The sequence below is a fragment of the Taurulus bubalis genome (genome assembly GCF_910589615.1).
Source record: "Taurulus bubalis genome assembly, chromosome: 10".
NCBI lineage: Eukaryota > Metazoa > Chordata > Actinopteri > Perciformes > Cottidae > Taurulus > Taurulus bubalis.
Genome location: NC_136598.1, coordinates 7,636,743 through 7,654,789, shown reverse-complemented (window position 1 = coordinate 7,654,789; position 18,047 = coordinate 7,636,743). Strand labels below are relative to the sequence as shown.

The following is an 18,047-nucleotide window of genomic DNA, read 5'->3' as shown; positions in this document are numbered from 1 at the left end:
CAAAAGTATGGAAGCCCATTTCAGCCTACAAGATACTGTAAGTTTTAATTATGAGATAGTTAAGTCATAATTATGACTGAGAGGATCTTAATTTTTTTAATCACAGCGGCAGGAATGGGCTTCCATAAAAAGGTGTGGGGCAACTTGTTTGCAAGTGGTGTGTGTCTTGTTCACCTGCAGGGCGGTGCAGGAAGGGGCTGCACCCGGCCGGCTTCACCTCAGCTGCTGGAGCCGCTCACAGTGCCGCTCGTAGTGTTTAAAAGTGGCATGAGAGTTTGGAGCTTTTTTGTTTACTAATTGCACAACAAGAGGACTTGGCTTTTCAAGACCTGAAGCTTTACATCAGCTACACACCCATCTGGATCTGACATGGAGGGACAGATGATTGACATTCAAGTATTTCTTTTGTAGGACTCATTCATTTACGGGACAGACGCTGCTCGGTCTGTGCTTTATTTTGCTCAGGAGACTGTTGGTCCTCTGAGCTCATTCATCATGGCTGGTGGTGGTGGAGCTGCGGATCTGTCCCCAACAGTCGCTGTCAAGATCGTTTCAGCCGGGACAGCTGGCTGTGTGGCCGAACTAGTCACTTACCCCCTGGACACAGCCAAAGTGAGACTACAGGTGAGGACTCACCTGTAGCCGGCATGACGTCAGCGCTGATGATTCACTGTTTGAAAAATGCACATTTTACAGATTATTTTAACTGTTATCGTTCTATTTCCTGTAAATGTCTGTTGTTTTTGCAGATTTAGATCATTCATACAAATATATAATATACTTAAAAGTGATCATGATGATAGAAAGTCATTAAAGTGGCTCTACCTTTACCACATATTATAGTAATATAATATATATTCGGAAGTAGGTAATTCTGCATGAAGTGTTATTTTACTTTTGACACTTTAAGTAAAGTTTGATGCTGACACGTTAGTACCTATAAGAAAGATTTTGAATACTTCCCCTTCTCAGGTCCTCACGTCACCCAAATTCCTAAGAATTTGCTCAATAGTATCTACAGTACAGCCTTGCTTGTTGCATAACTTTTCAGCCGGCTGAACATCGTAACATGCGTGCATGTTGCAACATGTCAACCCATTGAAGTAACACACACCAGTTTGAAAGGAAACTGATAATAGGCATTTAAATATGGCATTATTGCAACTTAAGACACATCTTTGTTTCCCCTAGCCACATTCTTCACACATCATCAGTGACCTGAGGGGATGTTTTGAACATTTTGTTGTGTATTTATGTGACTTCAGATTCAAGGTGAATCCAAGCCCTCACTGGAAGGCCAAAGGATAAAATACAGAGGCGTGTTCGGCACCATCTTCACCATGGTGAAGACCGAGGGCCCCCGGGGTCTTTACAATGGACTGGTAGCGGGGCTGCATCGGCAGGCGTGCTTCGCCTCAGTCCGCATCGGCCTCTATGACACCATGAAGCAATTCTACACCAACGGGTCAGAGAGTAGGTGTCCAAACGTTTCAGACAGTCAAGCAGTGGAGAAAAAGAAAAGTTAGATCTGACTGTAAATTTGTCAATTTCCAGTAAAGCACAAGCGTAAACATGCGATATTGTGCAAGTCAGTGAACTGGTTCACTCGCATCATAAATATGGCTGAAACTGACAATCAATTTCACTTTATCTTTTAAATCTGACCTTTACTTTCTTGATAATTGTTTGGTCTATAAAGCATCTATGGTATATCCCAAATATATTCAATTTACTCAAATTTCAGTCCATTTTCGGAACCTTCAAATATTTGACATTTATGCTTGAAAAAAGAATAAATTATCCAAGCTTCAGATTCATTTTCAGTTGATTGACTAATCCATCATGACTTTTTCTGGCCTCCAAAAAAGAACACGGATTTCAGGTATTTTGACATTTGCACTGTCTGAGAGTCAATTATACAGAGTGAGCTGAAGGAGAGCTATGCCTACACTGCCCCCAAATGTCAGGAAATACAACCTACACTGGAGGATGAATAAAATAATCCTGATAATATAACTTAAAAACCAGACTATTGCAATGAATAGAAAGCCAGACACTTGTGCCCAGATACTCGTTTTAAAGAAAAGCAGCTCCAGGACATCGTGGAAAGGGCAGATTTTTCTTTCAGGGAACAGATTTCTGTTCCACATCCAGCTCTGCAACATAATTAACTTGAACGTTTTTGACTGGATAGTCGTCTGCAGACCAGGTGCCGTCTTTATCTCAGTGCATGTCTGCACAGAACCAGCTCAACCAGTTTGAAAGTTAATAACAGTGCTGTATAATGTGCTCCTCTCCTGCAGCAGTCTTACACCACTTATATAATTAGTTATATAATGCAAACGCTTATAATGAAGCTTCATAGTTGAGGGAAATCTATGTGGCATGTTTTTATTTCTTGTTGATTGATTGTTTGCAGGTAAAATGTTTTGTTTAAAGTCATATTTAAAATTAACAGATGTTTTGAAAGTCCACTGCCAAATTTCTACTTTTGTGTCTTATAATCGCTGTTCAGTCTCTATTCACTGTGTAAACTTGCTTATGGCATCAGAGGAACCCAAGCGTCTTTGCTTGTATCACAGGTGCAGGAATCGGGGCTCGGCTGCTGGCAGGCTGCTCCACAGGGGCGATGGCGGTAACCTTCGCGCAGCCCACTGATGTGGTGAAAATCCGGTTCCAGGCTCAGGTCCGCCTGCCTGCAAGCGGCTCTGTGAAGAGATACAACAGTGCGTTTGATGCCTACAAGACCATCGCCAGGGATGAGGGCGTCAAAGGGCTCTGGAAAGGTAAACTGGAGAACGTAGCTTTCTCTGCCAATACAGCAGGCACTTTGTATGGCTTCATCTGACTACGTTCACCATCAACACTGATTGGACGTCCACATAAAAGGTGGCTCGTTTTCCATTTTACAATCTTGAACTGTCTTTCCAGGTTGTCTGACAAATATAACTCGCAATGCCATCGTGAACTGCTCTGAGCTGGTGACGTACGACATCATTAAGGAGCTCATCCTGAAGTACAACGTGATGACAGGTAAGTGCAAACTCGTCAAATCAAGTCCTCAGCATTTCAGGCTCTCCTTTATAACTAAAGCAAACATTTTGTTTCCAACAGACAACATGCCGTGCCACTTCACAGCTGGCTTCGCGGCGGGTTTCTGCACCACCATTGTGGTGTCGCCGGTGGATGTGGTGAAAACACGTATCATGAATTCAACGCCTGGGAAGTACACCGGCGCCATTAACTGTGCATTAATCATGCTGATGAAAGAGGGACCCACAGCGTTCTATAAGGGGTTTGTAGTTTGTTTACTTGTGTTGATTGTATTACTTTTGTAGTTGCTCATAAAGCTTATTGAGATGGAATTCCTTCTACCTCACCTGCACAACTCGCTTCTTTTCTTTTGTTGTTGTGATTCTGCTGTTTTGTTATATTTTGCAATTAAATCAAATACAAAAATATCAAACGAGTGTTGTTATCAAAAGCGAGAATGTCAGAATCACTATTACAAAAGAGTTTGACAAAGCAAAAAGTAAATGCAATTTTTTTCATCTGATTCATCTCATTGTTTTTATAGATTTATGCCCGCGTTTCTCCGTTTGGGTTCCTGGAACATCGTCATGTTTATGAGCTACGAGCAGATTAAGAGAGCTTTCATAAGATTCCAACAGTCCCGGGACTCTGCATTCTGACAACTGGTTTGTTGTTACTGATGCGCCAAAACCACAACTGTCTGTATCAAGCAGCACATGCTTGAGAGAGACAATGTGGTTGTGACTGCTGCTGATCCAGACCTTCCCCCCCTCTCTCTCTCTCTCTCTCTCTCTCTCTCGGAAGAAACGGCACTTATTGGAGAATCTACACTCAAAAGACAAACTGCAGGGATGATGAACATTGAATTGGTACTGACAATGCGCACATTATTAGAATTGATCAAGCAATGTTTTTAATTGCCTTTTTTTCACTGAGAACATTTTGAAAAGCACAGGTGTAAATGATGAAATGAGTGATGGGTGAATTCCATTTAGCTGCTTCAGTTTCAGCTAAAGACTGTCATGGTTTACTGAGACACTTGAATTGAACAGGGTCATTACTAATGTTATTAGTAACTCTTGTACTGTTCTTACTTCAATGACAAGTTAAAAATATACACTGAGAAAATTAACTATTTACTGGGTGAAATCTGGTGTGAATGGAGATGCAGGGTTTCCTTCTTTCAGAGTTACACGTCTGTGTTAAAGCACAGTAACTTATTGTTTTTTGAGATTCTATTGATTTGGGTTTTGTATTTCATATTGAATGTCATGTAAGATGTTTTTATGCAGTCTTTTGTATAAATGTTTAGGTATTAGTTAAGTTAAGTTTTGAAGGGTTTTTTAAATGGGAAAATGTTGTCTTGTTTTGTCTGACTAACACTCCAGACCCCAAAGTTATTCAGATCTGCTATCGCATAAGAGTAACAAATCCTCACAGTTGAGAAGCTGGAACCGGGGACTTTCTGGGAAGATTTTCTGTCAATCGACTAGTTGATTCAATCAATTTAGGAATGAGGCACAGTTCTGTAGTCTTTACTGTCAAAGTAAACTTTAAGTTTGGGATGGAATTGACCTCTTAATAAAAAAAACATACCTCAAATGTATTTAATACTGTGCATATTATATAGATGTTGGAAAGTATATATAATATGTAACATTGTGCACAGAATGAGTGGAATAAACAAAAATATCTGATTAAAGGGCATTTTCAAACTGTCAACCGACATTGACCAACATTTCATACACGTCAAACCCCACCAAGTGTCACTCCATTCCTGCACTATCTACAGGCTGCTGTCATAGATACTCTACTATATAATCCCCTTTAAATGTGACCATTCTATGTGAAGACCCCCCCCCAACTGTGTGATACATGTCAACCCTAATTACCAGTGGATTGCTTTTCACACATGACTCTTTTTATGGCATCTCTGTCTCCATTAAGCATCTGCTTTTAATGTGTGTGGCCCAATGTTGCTTGTTGTGTCCAGAAATGTTATGGAATATCAGATATGCTTCTCAGCGAGGGTGTCTTCATAGTTGTCATCGTTTTCTTCGAGCTTCACACATTTCTGTGCAGAAATAATTGTCCATCAAACAATGCAGAGACATGAAGGTGAAAGAGGCGAGAAGCACAAAACAGTCGGCTGACAGACAAGAAAATTGACCAATTTGAGTATTGTGGGACAACAGAGGCTGCTGACAAAGGTGTAACTGAAGTCTGTGGCGCAACAAAAGCCTCTGAACACGCTCCACCTTGCTAATCAGCTCCTGTAGTGCCAGTGAGGCTTCTCCATGGTTAAATTAGTAAACCCTCAGTTAGTGAGTGTTTAAGGCAGTTGATTGGGTTGGTGTGCCAACCCAATCAACTGCCTTGTGGCATTGAACAAGTGATGCTGGCCTTTTATGAAAAGACATATTAGTAATCTGTTAGGATGAAGATTGGAACTGTGCTCCTTTGCTGACCTTGGCAGGAGTCTCTGCACACAGACGATCAGAGATATCGAGTGTCGGCGAGCAGTTCAAGTTCACTGAGCCAACAGCGACCAACATTTTTCTTTTTTCTTACCAGATATGATGTCTCACATTTTCTTTTTGTGCAATGAACTGTTTAAAGTAGGTGTTGTTGTCATCTGGCTGAACCAGTTTTCTCACTTTCATGATGATTATGCACTTTGCTTTGCTGACTGTCTGTCAATCATCTACCTCTAACAGATACGTGACTAAATGTTCATTGATATGTTGAGTGTTACAGTAAATTACAGACATTGTTTTTGGATATGTTTTTATTTCCTTCATATACAAATTCATTCATAGCCTTTCTCTGTGGGGTGAAGATGGTAGGAAATCCCTGATGGCAAGTCGACAAAGCAACATGTTACAGTATTTCATCACGGAATTGGTCCTGAAATGGTTGAGCTTCATATTAATAATAATATGCAGTCACAGGGTGAATTTGGACTTGCCCCTCAGGATTTTTATTGTAGTGGACCATTTTAAAGGGAAAACTCTGAAGGATTAAGAATATAACCTTTAGTATTATTTTTTTTATATATATATATATATATATATATATATATATATTTATTTATTTATAAAGTATCTGAAAGTGGACAATTTGACAATTGGATAAAAGATACCACATTGAGTGAGATTTGGACAGTATGAGACTATATTGCAGACTTGCCAAATAATTCTAAAAGGGCTGACCTGTTTATTTAAAACCTCACACAAACATCTAAAGCTCTCTGTACTTTCTCATAACTTACTCTGCTCCAAGAATAGGAGCTGATGTCTGACATGCAACTACCAAACATTTTGCCTCAACTCTTTGTAATGAGAAATACAACATTGACAGTATTACTTCCTCTATATGTATTAAATCCATCCATTGTCTATACCCAGCGCTTTTCGGATACTATTGCCATCACATCACCTGAGTTAGAGAGTTTGATATCAAAATTATTTCCTAAATGCCGACCTTCTCATCCATCAGTGTTTATCACTGTTTGTCTTACCACAAACAACCGTTCAAGAACTTAAATAAAATATTAGTAAACTTACAACTTATGACTTGTGAAATGTCAAAAAGTGAATTTGAATACAGTCGAAACCTGATTCTTGATGCTACGGACTTGTCCCTTTAACTGTTTTAACTTTGTTAACCTTAATGAAATGCAAAACAGGATTTTGAGGCAGGATTAGACTTCATTGTGGTGCTTGATGCCTCCTCTGCTCCACCTTCAGAGGCTGAAGATGGACAGGTTTCGCTGGCCACTTTGGGCCCCGTGTGTGCGCTCCTGGACGCAGGGACTCGAGACAAAATGGTAGATGCTGCAGGCGGTGAACCGTGTTTGCATGGGCGCCACAGGGCAGCAGGAATGGAGGCTGGCAGCAGGCGGGTAAGACCACAGCTGTGGTCAGGCCGCAGACCGGGAGGCAGGCGGTGCGTATCTCCTCTGCAGAGAAAGGCTGAGGGTCAGGCTCACCAAGCCTTTGTGTTGATCTAAGTTCAATAACTTCGTGGAGTTTCTTCACAAGGGCCATCCTGATGTGTTGGAGTTTCCGCGAGCTGAGAAAAGTATCCAGGAACTCTGCCAGCAGCGTCTTCCCCTCTGCAAACCTCTGAAACAGCATCTGAGAAGCATCTCATTATTAACACACACACACACACACACACACACACACACACACACACACACACACACACACACACACACACACACACACACACACACACACACACACACAATGGATATAATGTTGCACAAGATTACACCTCTCCTTTGCTTCTGAACCAGCCTGAAATATTGTCTTTCTAACTGACATGTGTTATTTGTCTGCTTATGTTTCCTGTCAACCAGCTGTTTCTCCCACAGCTCTGACATGTCTGTTGTCTTCAATGCTGCCTTGTTCTCCAGGCCTTTTCAATAAGAGGGTGGTGCTGTGTTACAGCCCAGTGGGTGTAAGACTATAGGCCTATATGTACAGTATATATCATGTATCACCCAAATGTAGCCAGATTACTTGCATTTTATATATAATAATATGTGAACTCTTATGTTCAGAGAATGAGTTGAGCACTCTTGTCTCGTGTATCGGACGCAGTTTATGTCATTATGTAAAGTTTATTAGAAGAGAGCCTTGCTCATGACCGAACAGGGTTCCTTGTAATTTGCTGCAGAACTTGCCATTTTACAATACAAAAGTATTTTGAATAATTTGCTAAGCACATCTCACTATCTACTGTGTATTGAAACAAACTATTAACATGCTCATTGAATATACACTGCATTTATACATGAAAGCAGATGGATGTACCTGTGCAAATCAAACTGAACACTTACCTCACACTCCTGCTCTGCATGATTTACCTTCTGCAGCAGACTCCACTGAGCATCAAGAACACTATATCGTACTGCTGCAAAACGAAATAAGCAAACAGCGTTTGACAATACGGCAGCCAGATTAAAACGTTGAGAAGTAAATAAGATATTTACAAACTCACCAATTTGTTCTTGTTTGGCCTGGATGATGCTTTTAAGGTTTTCCAGCTGCTTGTACTTCATTGCGAGTAATAATTTAGCGTCTCTAAATTTAGGTTTTTGAGAGAGACCGATTTTGGCAATTTCTTTATTAGAAACTTGCAGCTCCTGTGCAGCCCTCTGCAGCTCCTGAAACTGGAAATTACAACGAATAGTTTAATAAATATTGAGGGAGAATTGTATTTCCTAGTGGATTATTGTACTCTCCATAATATATAAAGAAATAATCTGCGATCCAAATGAGTTGTGCCTCCGTAAAACACGACTTTTTGTTTTGTAAAGAGATACTCACCTTCTCACTGCACCTGATGGTGTGATTTATTTTCTCTTCATCTTCCAGTATCTCTCGCAGCTCTCTGGTCCTCAGAGTGCCGAACTGCGCCGACAGAGACATGATGCCTCCTCCACGCTGGATGCTCTTCTCTTCGCCAGTGGTTTGGTACCTGTTGGTTCCCGATCCTTCCTGCTGGGGCGCCATGTGAGCTGGTCATGCTGCATTCAGGGACGCAAGACTGTCGGAAAGATACACGCCGAGTACCCGTACTGTCGGACACGAATGGCTCTAAAAGTGACTTTATGAGAAAAGGACGATGACAATGTAGTCTGCAGTGGTGTTGATATTTAAATTCACTTTTTTTGCAAAATGTGTAATATAAATTAATGTATTGAATCAAGCAATGGCATTGCAGCAGTGTCATTGTCTGCACTCATAAGCTGTAACTAATCATTTAAAATCATTTCTCCTGACAGTTTTGTCACATGCATTTGTCTGTCCGGATATTATGGGCTTGTTTGTTGACCTGTTGCTACCACTGTGGGGTTACGCACACGTGCACGCCTCAGACTCACGTTGCCTCAGCTATATGTAGCCTCAGTTAATCCTTCTAAAGACGAGCATTGCTGCTTGTCAGTGAAAGTCCTGCAGAGACACAGAGGAGTGTCCCCTCCTGAGAGCAACATGCAGATTAACCTCAACAGCCATCACAGGACACCTCCACTGTGTGAGTAAATCAAATAATTCACCTCACATTTCATCTTGCACAATATTTTATTATTGTCAATATCAGTGTTAGAAGGGATTCAGATGAGTTTCAGGCTTTCGTTGCTTGCCAGTAGCTCTTGATCATCATTTCTATTTAAACGTAGCTTTACATGTTGCAAAGGCATATTTTCTTTAAAAACATGTTTTTACATACTATAACAGTCGTGTATAAGGGTTGTGTAAGTAACATGCATTTTCTTGCCTGTTAAAGCTTTCTACCTTGTTACATAAGAAGCTTTTCAGTTATCCGTACTTTATTTCAGTCAACAGGAAGTCGCACTCATAAGAAGTTGGCTCTTATCTGCTGCTAGATTGTTGTCAGTCATTATCAAGTCAATCACATTTATATAACTTAAGTCAGATGGTTTTGCTTAGTTAAGCAGGAAAGACACAATGTGGACAGTACTCCATGTAGGTAAAGTAGTTCCAGGGTCTTGGTTTTGTTCATATTGGCTCAAACAGCCATCATTAATGTTATTAGTTACCTGCGCTTTTCCTGTAATGGCAAGTCAAAACAAATATGTGCTGTGAAGCAGGTCCTCTGAGACTCTGAGGCACAAGTCAATTACTCATTAAATACAATGTTGTTTAGAATATAAGGCGTTTTATAAGTGTCTTCTGCTGGTAAGTAAGACAAGGTTATCATATACATTTAAGGTGCTAAAACAATGTTTTGACCTCTAACTGCTCTCTCTCTCTCTCTCTCTCTCTCTCTCTCTCTCTCTCTCTCTCTCTCTCTCTCTCTCTCTCTGTCTCTTTCTCTCTCACACACACACACACACACACACACACACACACACACACACACAGTGAGCTTCACTTCTCTCTGACCTCACAGCCTCAGATTTATTTAATTTCCAAACTTGTAGTCTTCTGCCCCAAATGATGCTGACTAAAGTGACATCACTTGAGTACCATATGGTATTTGCCTGTGCAGAGTTTAAACTTGTTTGAGAGAGATAGATATAAGAGTCAGCTGCTGAACATCACTGCATCTGCAAGCTGTGATGTCAGACAATCAATCCGAGACGACAAACTCCTTGTTTGTGTCAAAAGGTTTGCTGTTCGCTGACTCTAAGGCTTGAGATTTTGAAGTCTGCCAGAAGCACTTTAGTGCAACAACGAGTTCCCACATAACAAATGTAACAAAAACAAAGTCAGCTTAGTCAACCAAGTTTAAAACCTCTGCAAACGCACCTGTATGATGCATCAGTGTTCGTCTGCCCCCACACCTCACAGTGCAGCGATGCATCCCCTGGTGATGTCACCACGCCATCTCTGGCACGCTCAGCTGTGAGTGAACGAGGACTAACCACCATGAGCGCCGACACAGGCTGCAAGACAGAGCAGGACTCGGAGAACAACGGCGAGCTGGCCGACTTGGTGGCAGCCATGAACGTGGCCGCCAATCGCACAACCCCACCTAATGGGACCTACCGGTCCGGTGGTCCGAGGGTCACCAGGGTCTCGGACAGGAAGATGTCCCTGCAGGAGAGAGGGAGCCGCATGCCCCGGCAGCCCACCATCGAGACCAAGCGTGTGTCCATCACAGATGTTGATGTGAGGACACTTGAACTACAGAAATACATGTTTCACTTTATTCAAGATTTTATTCAAGATTTTTAATTGTTTTTTCCCTGCAGGATTTTGTCCAGCTCAACCAGTATAAGTTGAAGAAAGAGATTGGAAAGGTGATTAAAAAGTGTTGCACATAGTCACCCAATGAGCAAGGTGAAACAGAAGTGATTTATAAAGCTGTTTACCTTTCTTATTCTTACACCCTAGGGTTCATATGGTGTGGTAAAATTAGCTTATAATGAAGATTCTGAGCAGTACTACGTGAGTTGAAGCTTATGAATTGTGCTTTTGTGGTATTGTAAGTGTTTGCTTGCCAGTTGTTTATAACCATATTTAGCTTATACTCATTTCTTTAAGGCCATGAAAGTGGTTTCAAAGAAGAAGCTGATGAAGCAGTGTGGATTTTTGCGTGAGTGAAAACCTCCATCTCTAACAACAGTCTCAGGAGTTTTCATCATTCCTTCATGTTGCTGGTGATATGCTTTGGTATGTAATTTCAGGCCGCCTGCCTCCTCAAGGATCAAGCGGTGCGTTTCCTCTGGAGAAAGTGTACAAAGAGATCGCCATCCTGAAGAAACTGGACCATCATAATGTTGTTAAACTAGTGGAGGTCAGTCAGATGACTCAGTCCTCACCTGATGCATGTATACTGCATTCTTACAGCATGTTTAACTTGATATCTGGAAGAAAAACTACAGTTGTGTGTGTGTGTGTGTGTGTGTGTGTGTGTGTGTGTGTGTGTGTGTGTGTGTGTGTGTGTGTGTGTGTGTCTTGCAGGTGCTTGATGACCCTGATGAAGATGGACTTCACATGGGTAGGGACTCGTTCATCTTTTCTACAGTTAATTTAACTACTTATATGTTTATATAAAATGGGGGAGTCTTTCAATTCTGACTATTTGTCCTCAAGCTTTCGATTTGATGACAAAGGGGTATGTTTTTGTGCATTTATGTTTGGGCTTTTAGATTGTCCCTTAAGATATAATATACGTATTTACTTTGCCCGTCTTTCCTCCACCTCTTGTGTTGGTCAGCCCGGTGATGGAGGTGCCAACAGACGACCCTTTCACAGAGGAGCAGGCTCGCTTTTACTTCAGAGACGTCGTCCTGGGAATAGAATACTGTAAATTCACAGATTGATTAATGACAATCAAAACATCTTGCAAACTTTGCTTTTTATTTAAATTAATTTTATACATTCAGCAGTTGCTTTTTGTGTTAAAGTCATCTAAAAATGTACAGCTTTGGGGCCTTAAACAAGCTGAAAGTACTGTTTCCTCTACACTTAAATCGTAGATTAATAAAGTTACATGTGCTCCCATAAATTATTTACTTTAAAATCTGAAATTGAAATGAATAAAAAAATTGTAACAGCATAACGTTTTGACTGCTTTAGCTAATATTCAAGACAAATTGCACACACTGTTAGCCTACTGTTCAAGAAAAAGTAATATGATTTTAATATATTACACTGGTATTTTTTATTTTATTTAAAAGACAAATGCTTGTCATTTACATTGTAATGATATACGACAATTACACACACAATGCACCACAGTTTCTTGTAGCGGTTCTAAAATGACCATATAGCTGTTTATCTGACAATCAACATCTTCTTTATTGTCCAGTGCACTACCACAAGATCATCCACAGGGACATCAAGCCCTCCAACCTGCTGCTGGGGGGCGATGGTCACGTCAAGATAGCGGACTTTGGGGTGAGCAACGAGTTTGAGGGGACGGACGCCCTCCTGTCGAGCACGGCGGGGACGCCGGCCTTCATGGCCCCCGAGATGATGACCGAACACGAACAGAGATTCAGCGGGAAGGTGAGCAAGAACCTTCTCCTGTTGGCCTCTTGGAAAACAGACAATGGAAGCCACTGAATCACTTGTGTTAGATGTGTCTCACCCTGTCACACTGTGACTAATGTTTTCCAATACTGAGAGCTGTTCAGTCATGACACAGCCTTGTTAATTACTATTTGTTGACCAGGCATTAGACATATGGGCGATGGGAGTGACACTCTACTGTTTTGTCTTTGGGAAGGTAAGAAAGCTCACAGCATATCGAATAAAAAGCCAGTGCAACATTTGGTTTGAACATTTTAATCACTTCACTTTGTTTTGTTTTGTTCCAGTGCCCTTTTTATGACGAATACATCGTCTCTCTGCACACCAAGATCAAGAACAAACCTGTAGAGTTTCCAGAGACGTAAGCAAACAGTCAAAGCATTTTGATAGCAGATTGGCTAACTGGGTTGTTTTGTAATAGGATAGTCTACATAGCTACAACATAACATCAGTATGGGTGAAATACTACTGTAGTATTTCCTCAGAGGGTAAAAAACCCACAACCGCAATCACATTCTGTAAACAGTAGATGGGAATATTAAACTTTACGGACAATTGGAGAAAAAGTGATTTAAATAAGCAGATCATTTGATATAGGAAGAGAGAGATATTGGTAATTGTAATGAAACCAACAAACACACCGGCAGTTTTTTGTCTTTGTCCTATAATGATAAAGCCACTGTAACATATACTTATTATCAAAAACAAGTTGTGCCCAGAAATAATTTATGCTAGTTTCTCGATTGACACACAGATGGTCTTCACTGCTGACATTTTGACTTTGACAGGTGGAATTAAAAGCTGGCTCCATTCCCGACATGAATACTATGCAATGCTGCAAATAATATAAATAGTTAAAAAAGGTCAACTCGTCATTGCACTTTGTTTCTCTTAGTCACATGTCAGGTGGAAGAAGGGATGTTATGACATGTGTAGTGTCTGTGTACCTGGCTCCCCTTACCGTTTCAGGAAGCTCTCAATCAGCTAACTCTTCCTATCCAATCAGTGGCATCCGATCCTCCTCCAAAAGGCTCTTCCTCAACCTGTCTCACCCAGCAGTCTCTCTGTACCGCTTTGTTTATACTTTGCTTTTGTAAATATTTTACTTCATAGACTTAAAATCTGGTTTATCCAACTTTGTCTCCCCCTTCATGCTGCTTAACTCCTGAGCTGGTGTTCACCATCCACTGTCAAAAACATATTTATCTGTGAAATAATGTTTTTTTTCTTCTTTTTTCCCACAGACCATTAATAAGTAACGGATTGAAGGAGCTCATTGAGAGGATGCTGGATAAAAAATCTGACACAAGAATCACCATTCCTGAGATTAAGGTGACCGTAAAAGAAAAATTATCACATCTGATTAATATTACATAAGACACCATGATGTTCACGATCAGTTTGTGTTGCTTTTTCATAATGATGCTGTTGTTGCAGCTCCATGAGTGGGTGACAGAGAACGGCTCCAACCCTCTTCCTCTGGAGGAAGAGCACTGCACAGCGGTGGAGGTCACTGAGGAGGAGGTGCAGAACAGCATCAAACTCATCCCGAGTCTTTCCACTGTGGTGAGTCGCTCGTCGCTCCCTCTGACCAACGCTGGCTGCTGGTCTGAATATTTCAGTTGAAATATATATATATATGTGTGTGTGTTGTTTCCTCTTTAGTCAAGGACTTCTATACATACCTAAAGGTGGTCTTTACTTATATGAAAACCATTTACATCTACAAAACGCTTCATATCTCAAGATATAAGAGTTGATCATGTTGCCTTTTTAACGGCACAAAATTGCAATATGGCAGTATAGGTGGAGGGGAGAAGTGACGGTATTATAGTATTAAAGACTGAAGCGTAATCCCTCCAGACAATACAATTAATAGGATTTCTAGAAAAACAAAATACAAATTTGTGTTTTAACTTAACTGGTGATATGAACATGTTTCGTGTTTTTTCTGCTACTCTCTTTTTCTGCTTCTCTCTCTGATGTCCACTGCAGATTCAGGTGAAGTCCATGCTGAGGAAACGGTCTTTCAGTAATCCCTTCGAGTGTCTGGGCAGACGGCCGGAGAGGTCCATGTCTGCCCCTGGAGGTCTTCTTACGTAAGTGGCCTACTCTGCAAATCCTGCTCCGTTCTGCCAAACTGCCAGCTCTGCGGTTGCTGGGATTAGGCTTCTAACAAAACAAAGCAGCGAGCAGATGCTTGGATAAAAATAGATCAGTCAGTTACACCCTTTATATGAAACGTGTCTCTAACGTGTGGAAATAAATATATTAGATCAACCGGGATATCTAGGATGTTATTCTGTTACACTGTATTTGTTTTGCTTTGCTCCTGAAATTAGCAGCACACTGAGGCAGATAAAAGCATTAGTACTCTCCTGATGAGCTAAATGGAAGCCCCTGCGGCAGCAGTAATGGCTGTGCTGCTTGTTTTCCATTAACAAGCCAATCCCGTCTGTGGTTGGGGGGGGCGCTGGCACAGCTAATTACACCTCCATGCGAAGAGATGTGGAGCTGCAACTGCATCCTCATCCACAGTTAAACTCAGGCACCACCACCACCAGGGCTCCAGCACGGCAATGTCCCACTCATGTGAAACGTGTGGAGATCATGTGAGATGTATCTAAATGGTAAAATCTCAGACAACAGCCGGTGTGATGGACACACCTTGGAACTGTATTTGAGCACCTGAATACTAAAAGGGAGCAACAATCAATTAGTAATGTTTGAACCGCGTAGTCCGGCGCTACAGTTGGCTTCATGAAGAAGATCAAAGTGTTTTCATTTGATCTTCTTGGAGGGATGATGTATTGTAATGTGATATCATACAAACACAGTGTAAGCACCACAACATGTTGTTTCTACACTTGTTTTGTACAGTTTAAACAAACAAGATGTAAAGTGTTTATCAGTGACCTTTAGAGGGGCACTCTAAAGCGGCTATTTCCCCCAGTTTCAAGTATTTATGCTAAGCTAAGCTATACAGCTCTAGCTTCAATCTTCTCATCTGACTCTTGGCCAAAAAGAGAATACGTTTATTTTCCAAAATATCTGCTTTTTAAACTGCCACAGTCCTGCTACAATAAAATCTGTGTTAATCATTAACTGTGTTACAAACTAACAGTGTACATTCTGGCCTTACATTACATCTCCTTCTTGCAGCGGCTCTTGGGGCTTATTGGGGCCTTCGCCTCAGCTTCATCCTTCCTTGAGGTAAATTGTATTAAAGGTTGAGCTTGAACGCCTCATATGTTAGTTGTTTGTTCAACTTTGTTCAGGATTTGAGGGAGACAAGCTCAACCACCCTCCCCCTCTTCCCACACTCCTCCTCCTCCTCCTCATTCTCCTCCTCCTCATCAACATCATCATCAACATCATCAACAACTGCAATCTCACTTTCAACACCATGATTGAGCATTTGTCGCCCCACAGGAATTTCAGCAAAGAGGGCAGCAGAGAGGAGTTGGAGGACTTGTATGAAGATGAAGCATTGACAGAGTTACCAGATTAAAAAGAGAAGAGTTCAGAAAATTACTTGTTTTCTATCAATTTGTCCTGATCGCACCTAATTTGTTTTGCTTTTGCTGTTGCTTCATGCTTGTTATGCTTAAATTAGTCTCTCACTTTAGTGCATAACCCTTAAAATTGTGGGATGTATTAAATAGTATATATTTATCGATACATTAAAGCTAGGGAACGTAAAGAGTGGCTTTGGTGGGAGGCCTAAAGGGAGAGGCTGTCAGTGATGCCGACTTTCTCATTAGTTTTAGTTATTTTGGCACTAGTGCTACTCCCTACTTTGACTGGAAAAGAGTTGGCAACACAGGGTTGGGAAATAAAAAAATCTAGCATTCTCTGGCTAGTTTCTCAACATTACCAACCCTTTATAGGTGTTAAATAAGAGATTTGGAGTATTTCTTTTGCCTCCCTACAGCCCTCAACATGGCGACGGCTGAGCCGGCAGCTCACAGCTAACAGCACTAACAATGCAAACTACAGTGTTGACAGAGCTGACAGTGTTTAGCTGAGGCGGAGCACCACGGCATCAGCTATAACCACTGTAAGAGCTAGTTGGGCACACTCACATGCACTTAAAGCATGCACGGCCGACCCGGCTATATCAACAAAGCAAGAATGAGGCTTACACAGAGGGAGAGGTTTTTATTCTCAGGTAGACATTATTCCACTATTATCTTTACAGAGAAAATATAGTTTGATGCTATGTGATCCTCCGAATCAGTTTAGATTTTATTCTGTTTGTTTACTGATGGCATGTTTGATGTTGTTCATGAATGCGATGTGATGCATTTGCTTTGGACTGTTGTTAAAAATGTAAATATGCTCCACAAAGAAAATATTTGTGCATTTTCCTACAGTTTCAGATAATAATTGTATTGTTGAAAAATAATAAAAGTTGTTATTTTAAACAATGACTTTGAATGATTACAGTAAAAGTTTGTTTTGTGCTTGTGACTCCAAGTGCACCGTCTTTCTGCATGTTATGTCTGAGGCCATAATAGCATTTAGAAAAGTCTTATTCATCCATAAATAAGTCATACTTTTAAAGATCTACATCTCTAAAACACTTTCTAATGCCAGCAAACTGGAGCCTCAGAGCGGAGGAACTATTGTTATTCTAATGTTTGTTGTTATTATTCTTATTGTACCACTTTGCACAGGGAAAAGAGGTGCTTGAGCTCAACCTACATTTTTTTTAAATGTTCACACCAATCGGACTCGGCGAAAAAATTTTGATCGGCTTGGGGTGTCGGGCAAAAGTCGGAAAAGATAGCTCGTTATTTTTGAAATCCTGTCTCAGTATCAAATGCATGTCATTCATATGACCAGTAGAGGGAAGCATTGTGTAGCAAGTAAAGAGACCAACACCAAACCAGGGTGTCTGAGTTTGAGCCCCTGTTAATAGCAAATCACTCAAGTGCTTTCCAACGATTACAAAATGTTCAAAAATAGCATCCAAAAATAATACACCCTTTATAACCATTGATATATTTGTCACAATTCAAAACGGACAGAAAGACAACAAGCTAAACAAATATAATATAAAATGGCAATAAAATCAAAAAATCCTAAAAATATATATATGGCATTGCCAATTAGATATTTCATCCAAATGCAAAATTTATCCCAACACTGCTCTCTTCTCTCCTTTGATTGTGCTTCAAAAATAGATGTTTTCATCTGAGAATGAGTTGAGGGATGATGCTGCAAAATGTAAAATCCCTGAGTGCCACTGACAGTCCTCATCACACTATTACTGCCCATGCTGTGACCTGATCAGCACAAATATCAGTTTTATCACATTTAGTTTTTGAGGCAGGTTTTAATGAGGACAACTATAGTAGAGGAGGCCTGAAGGTGTGTGAAGTAGGAGGAACATTATCTGTAATGGTCTGAGACAGAACATTGTGGAGAAAAATACAATGGCAACAAGCACTGAGCAGAGATGATAAGCACGGGATGTATTGTTAAGGACAA

The 18,047-nt window shown here is 40.7% G+C and overlaps 2 protein-coding genes across 2 annotated transcripts; both read left to right on the top strand.

Moving 5' to 3' along the window:
* Nucleotides 1-485: 485 nt before the first annotated feature.
* On the top strand, nucleotides 486-4,808 carry LOC306742045 (dicarboxylate carrier UCP2-like). Its single transcript, XM_079224386.1, has 6 exons — nucleotides 486-624; nucleotides 1,266-1,473; nucleotides 2,583-2,786; nucleotides 2,932-3,033; nucleotides 3,115-3,295; nucleotides 3,578-4,808. Exons 1-6 carry the CDS (start codon nucleotides 496-498, stop codon nucleotides 3,690-3,692), a joined length of 939 nt encoding a protein of 312 aa, XP_079080512.1. The 5' UTR covers nucleotides 486-495; the 3' UTR covers nucleotides 3,693-4,808.
* A 5,631-nt stretch (nucleotides 4,809-10,439) lies between these two features.
* On the top strand, nucleotides 10,440-16,062 carry camkk1b (calcium/calmodulin-dependent protein kinase kinase 1, alpha b; the record flags this gene model as incomplete). The annotated part of the gene is made up of 16 exons (XM_079224565.1): nucleotides 10,440-10,682; nucleotides 10,766-10,813; nucleotides 10,908-10,961; nucleotides 11,058-11,109; nucleotides 11,201-11,310; nucleotides 11,478-11,514; nucleotides 11,610-11,631; nucleotides 11,734-11,822; nucleotides 12,328-12,527; nucleotides 12,694-12,747; nucleotides 12,839-12,912; nucleotides 13,796-13,883; nucleotides 13,989-14,117; nucleotides 14,547-14,650; nucleotides 15,714-15,764; nucleotides 15,984-16,062. 16 exons carry the CDS (start codon nucleotides 10,440-10,442, stop codon nucleotides 16,060-16,062), a joined length of 1,434 nt encoding a protein of 477 aa, XP_079080691.1.
* Nucleotides 16,063-18,047: the final 1,985 nt, after the last annotated feature.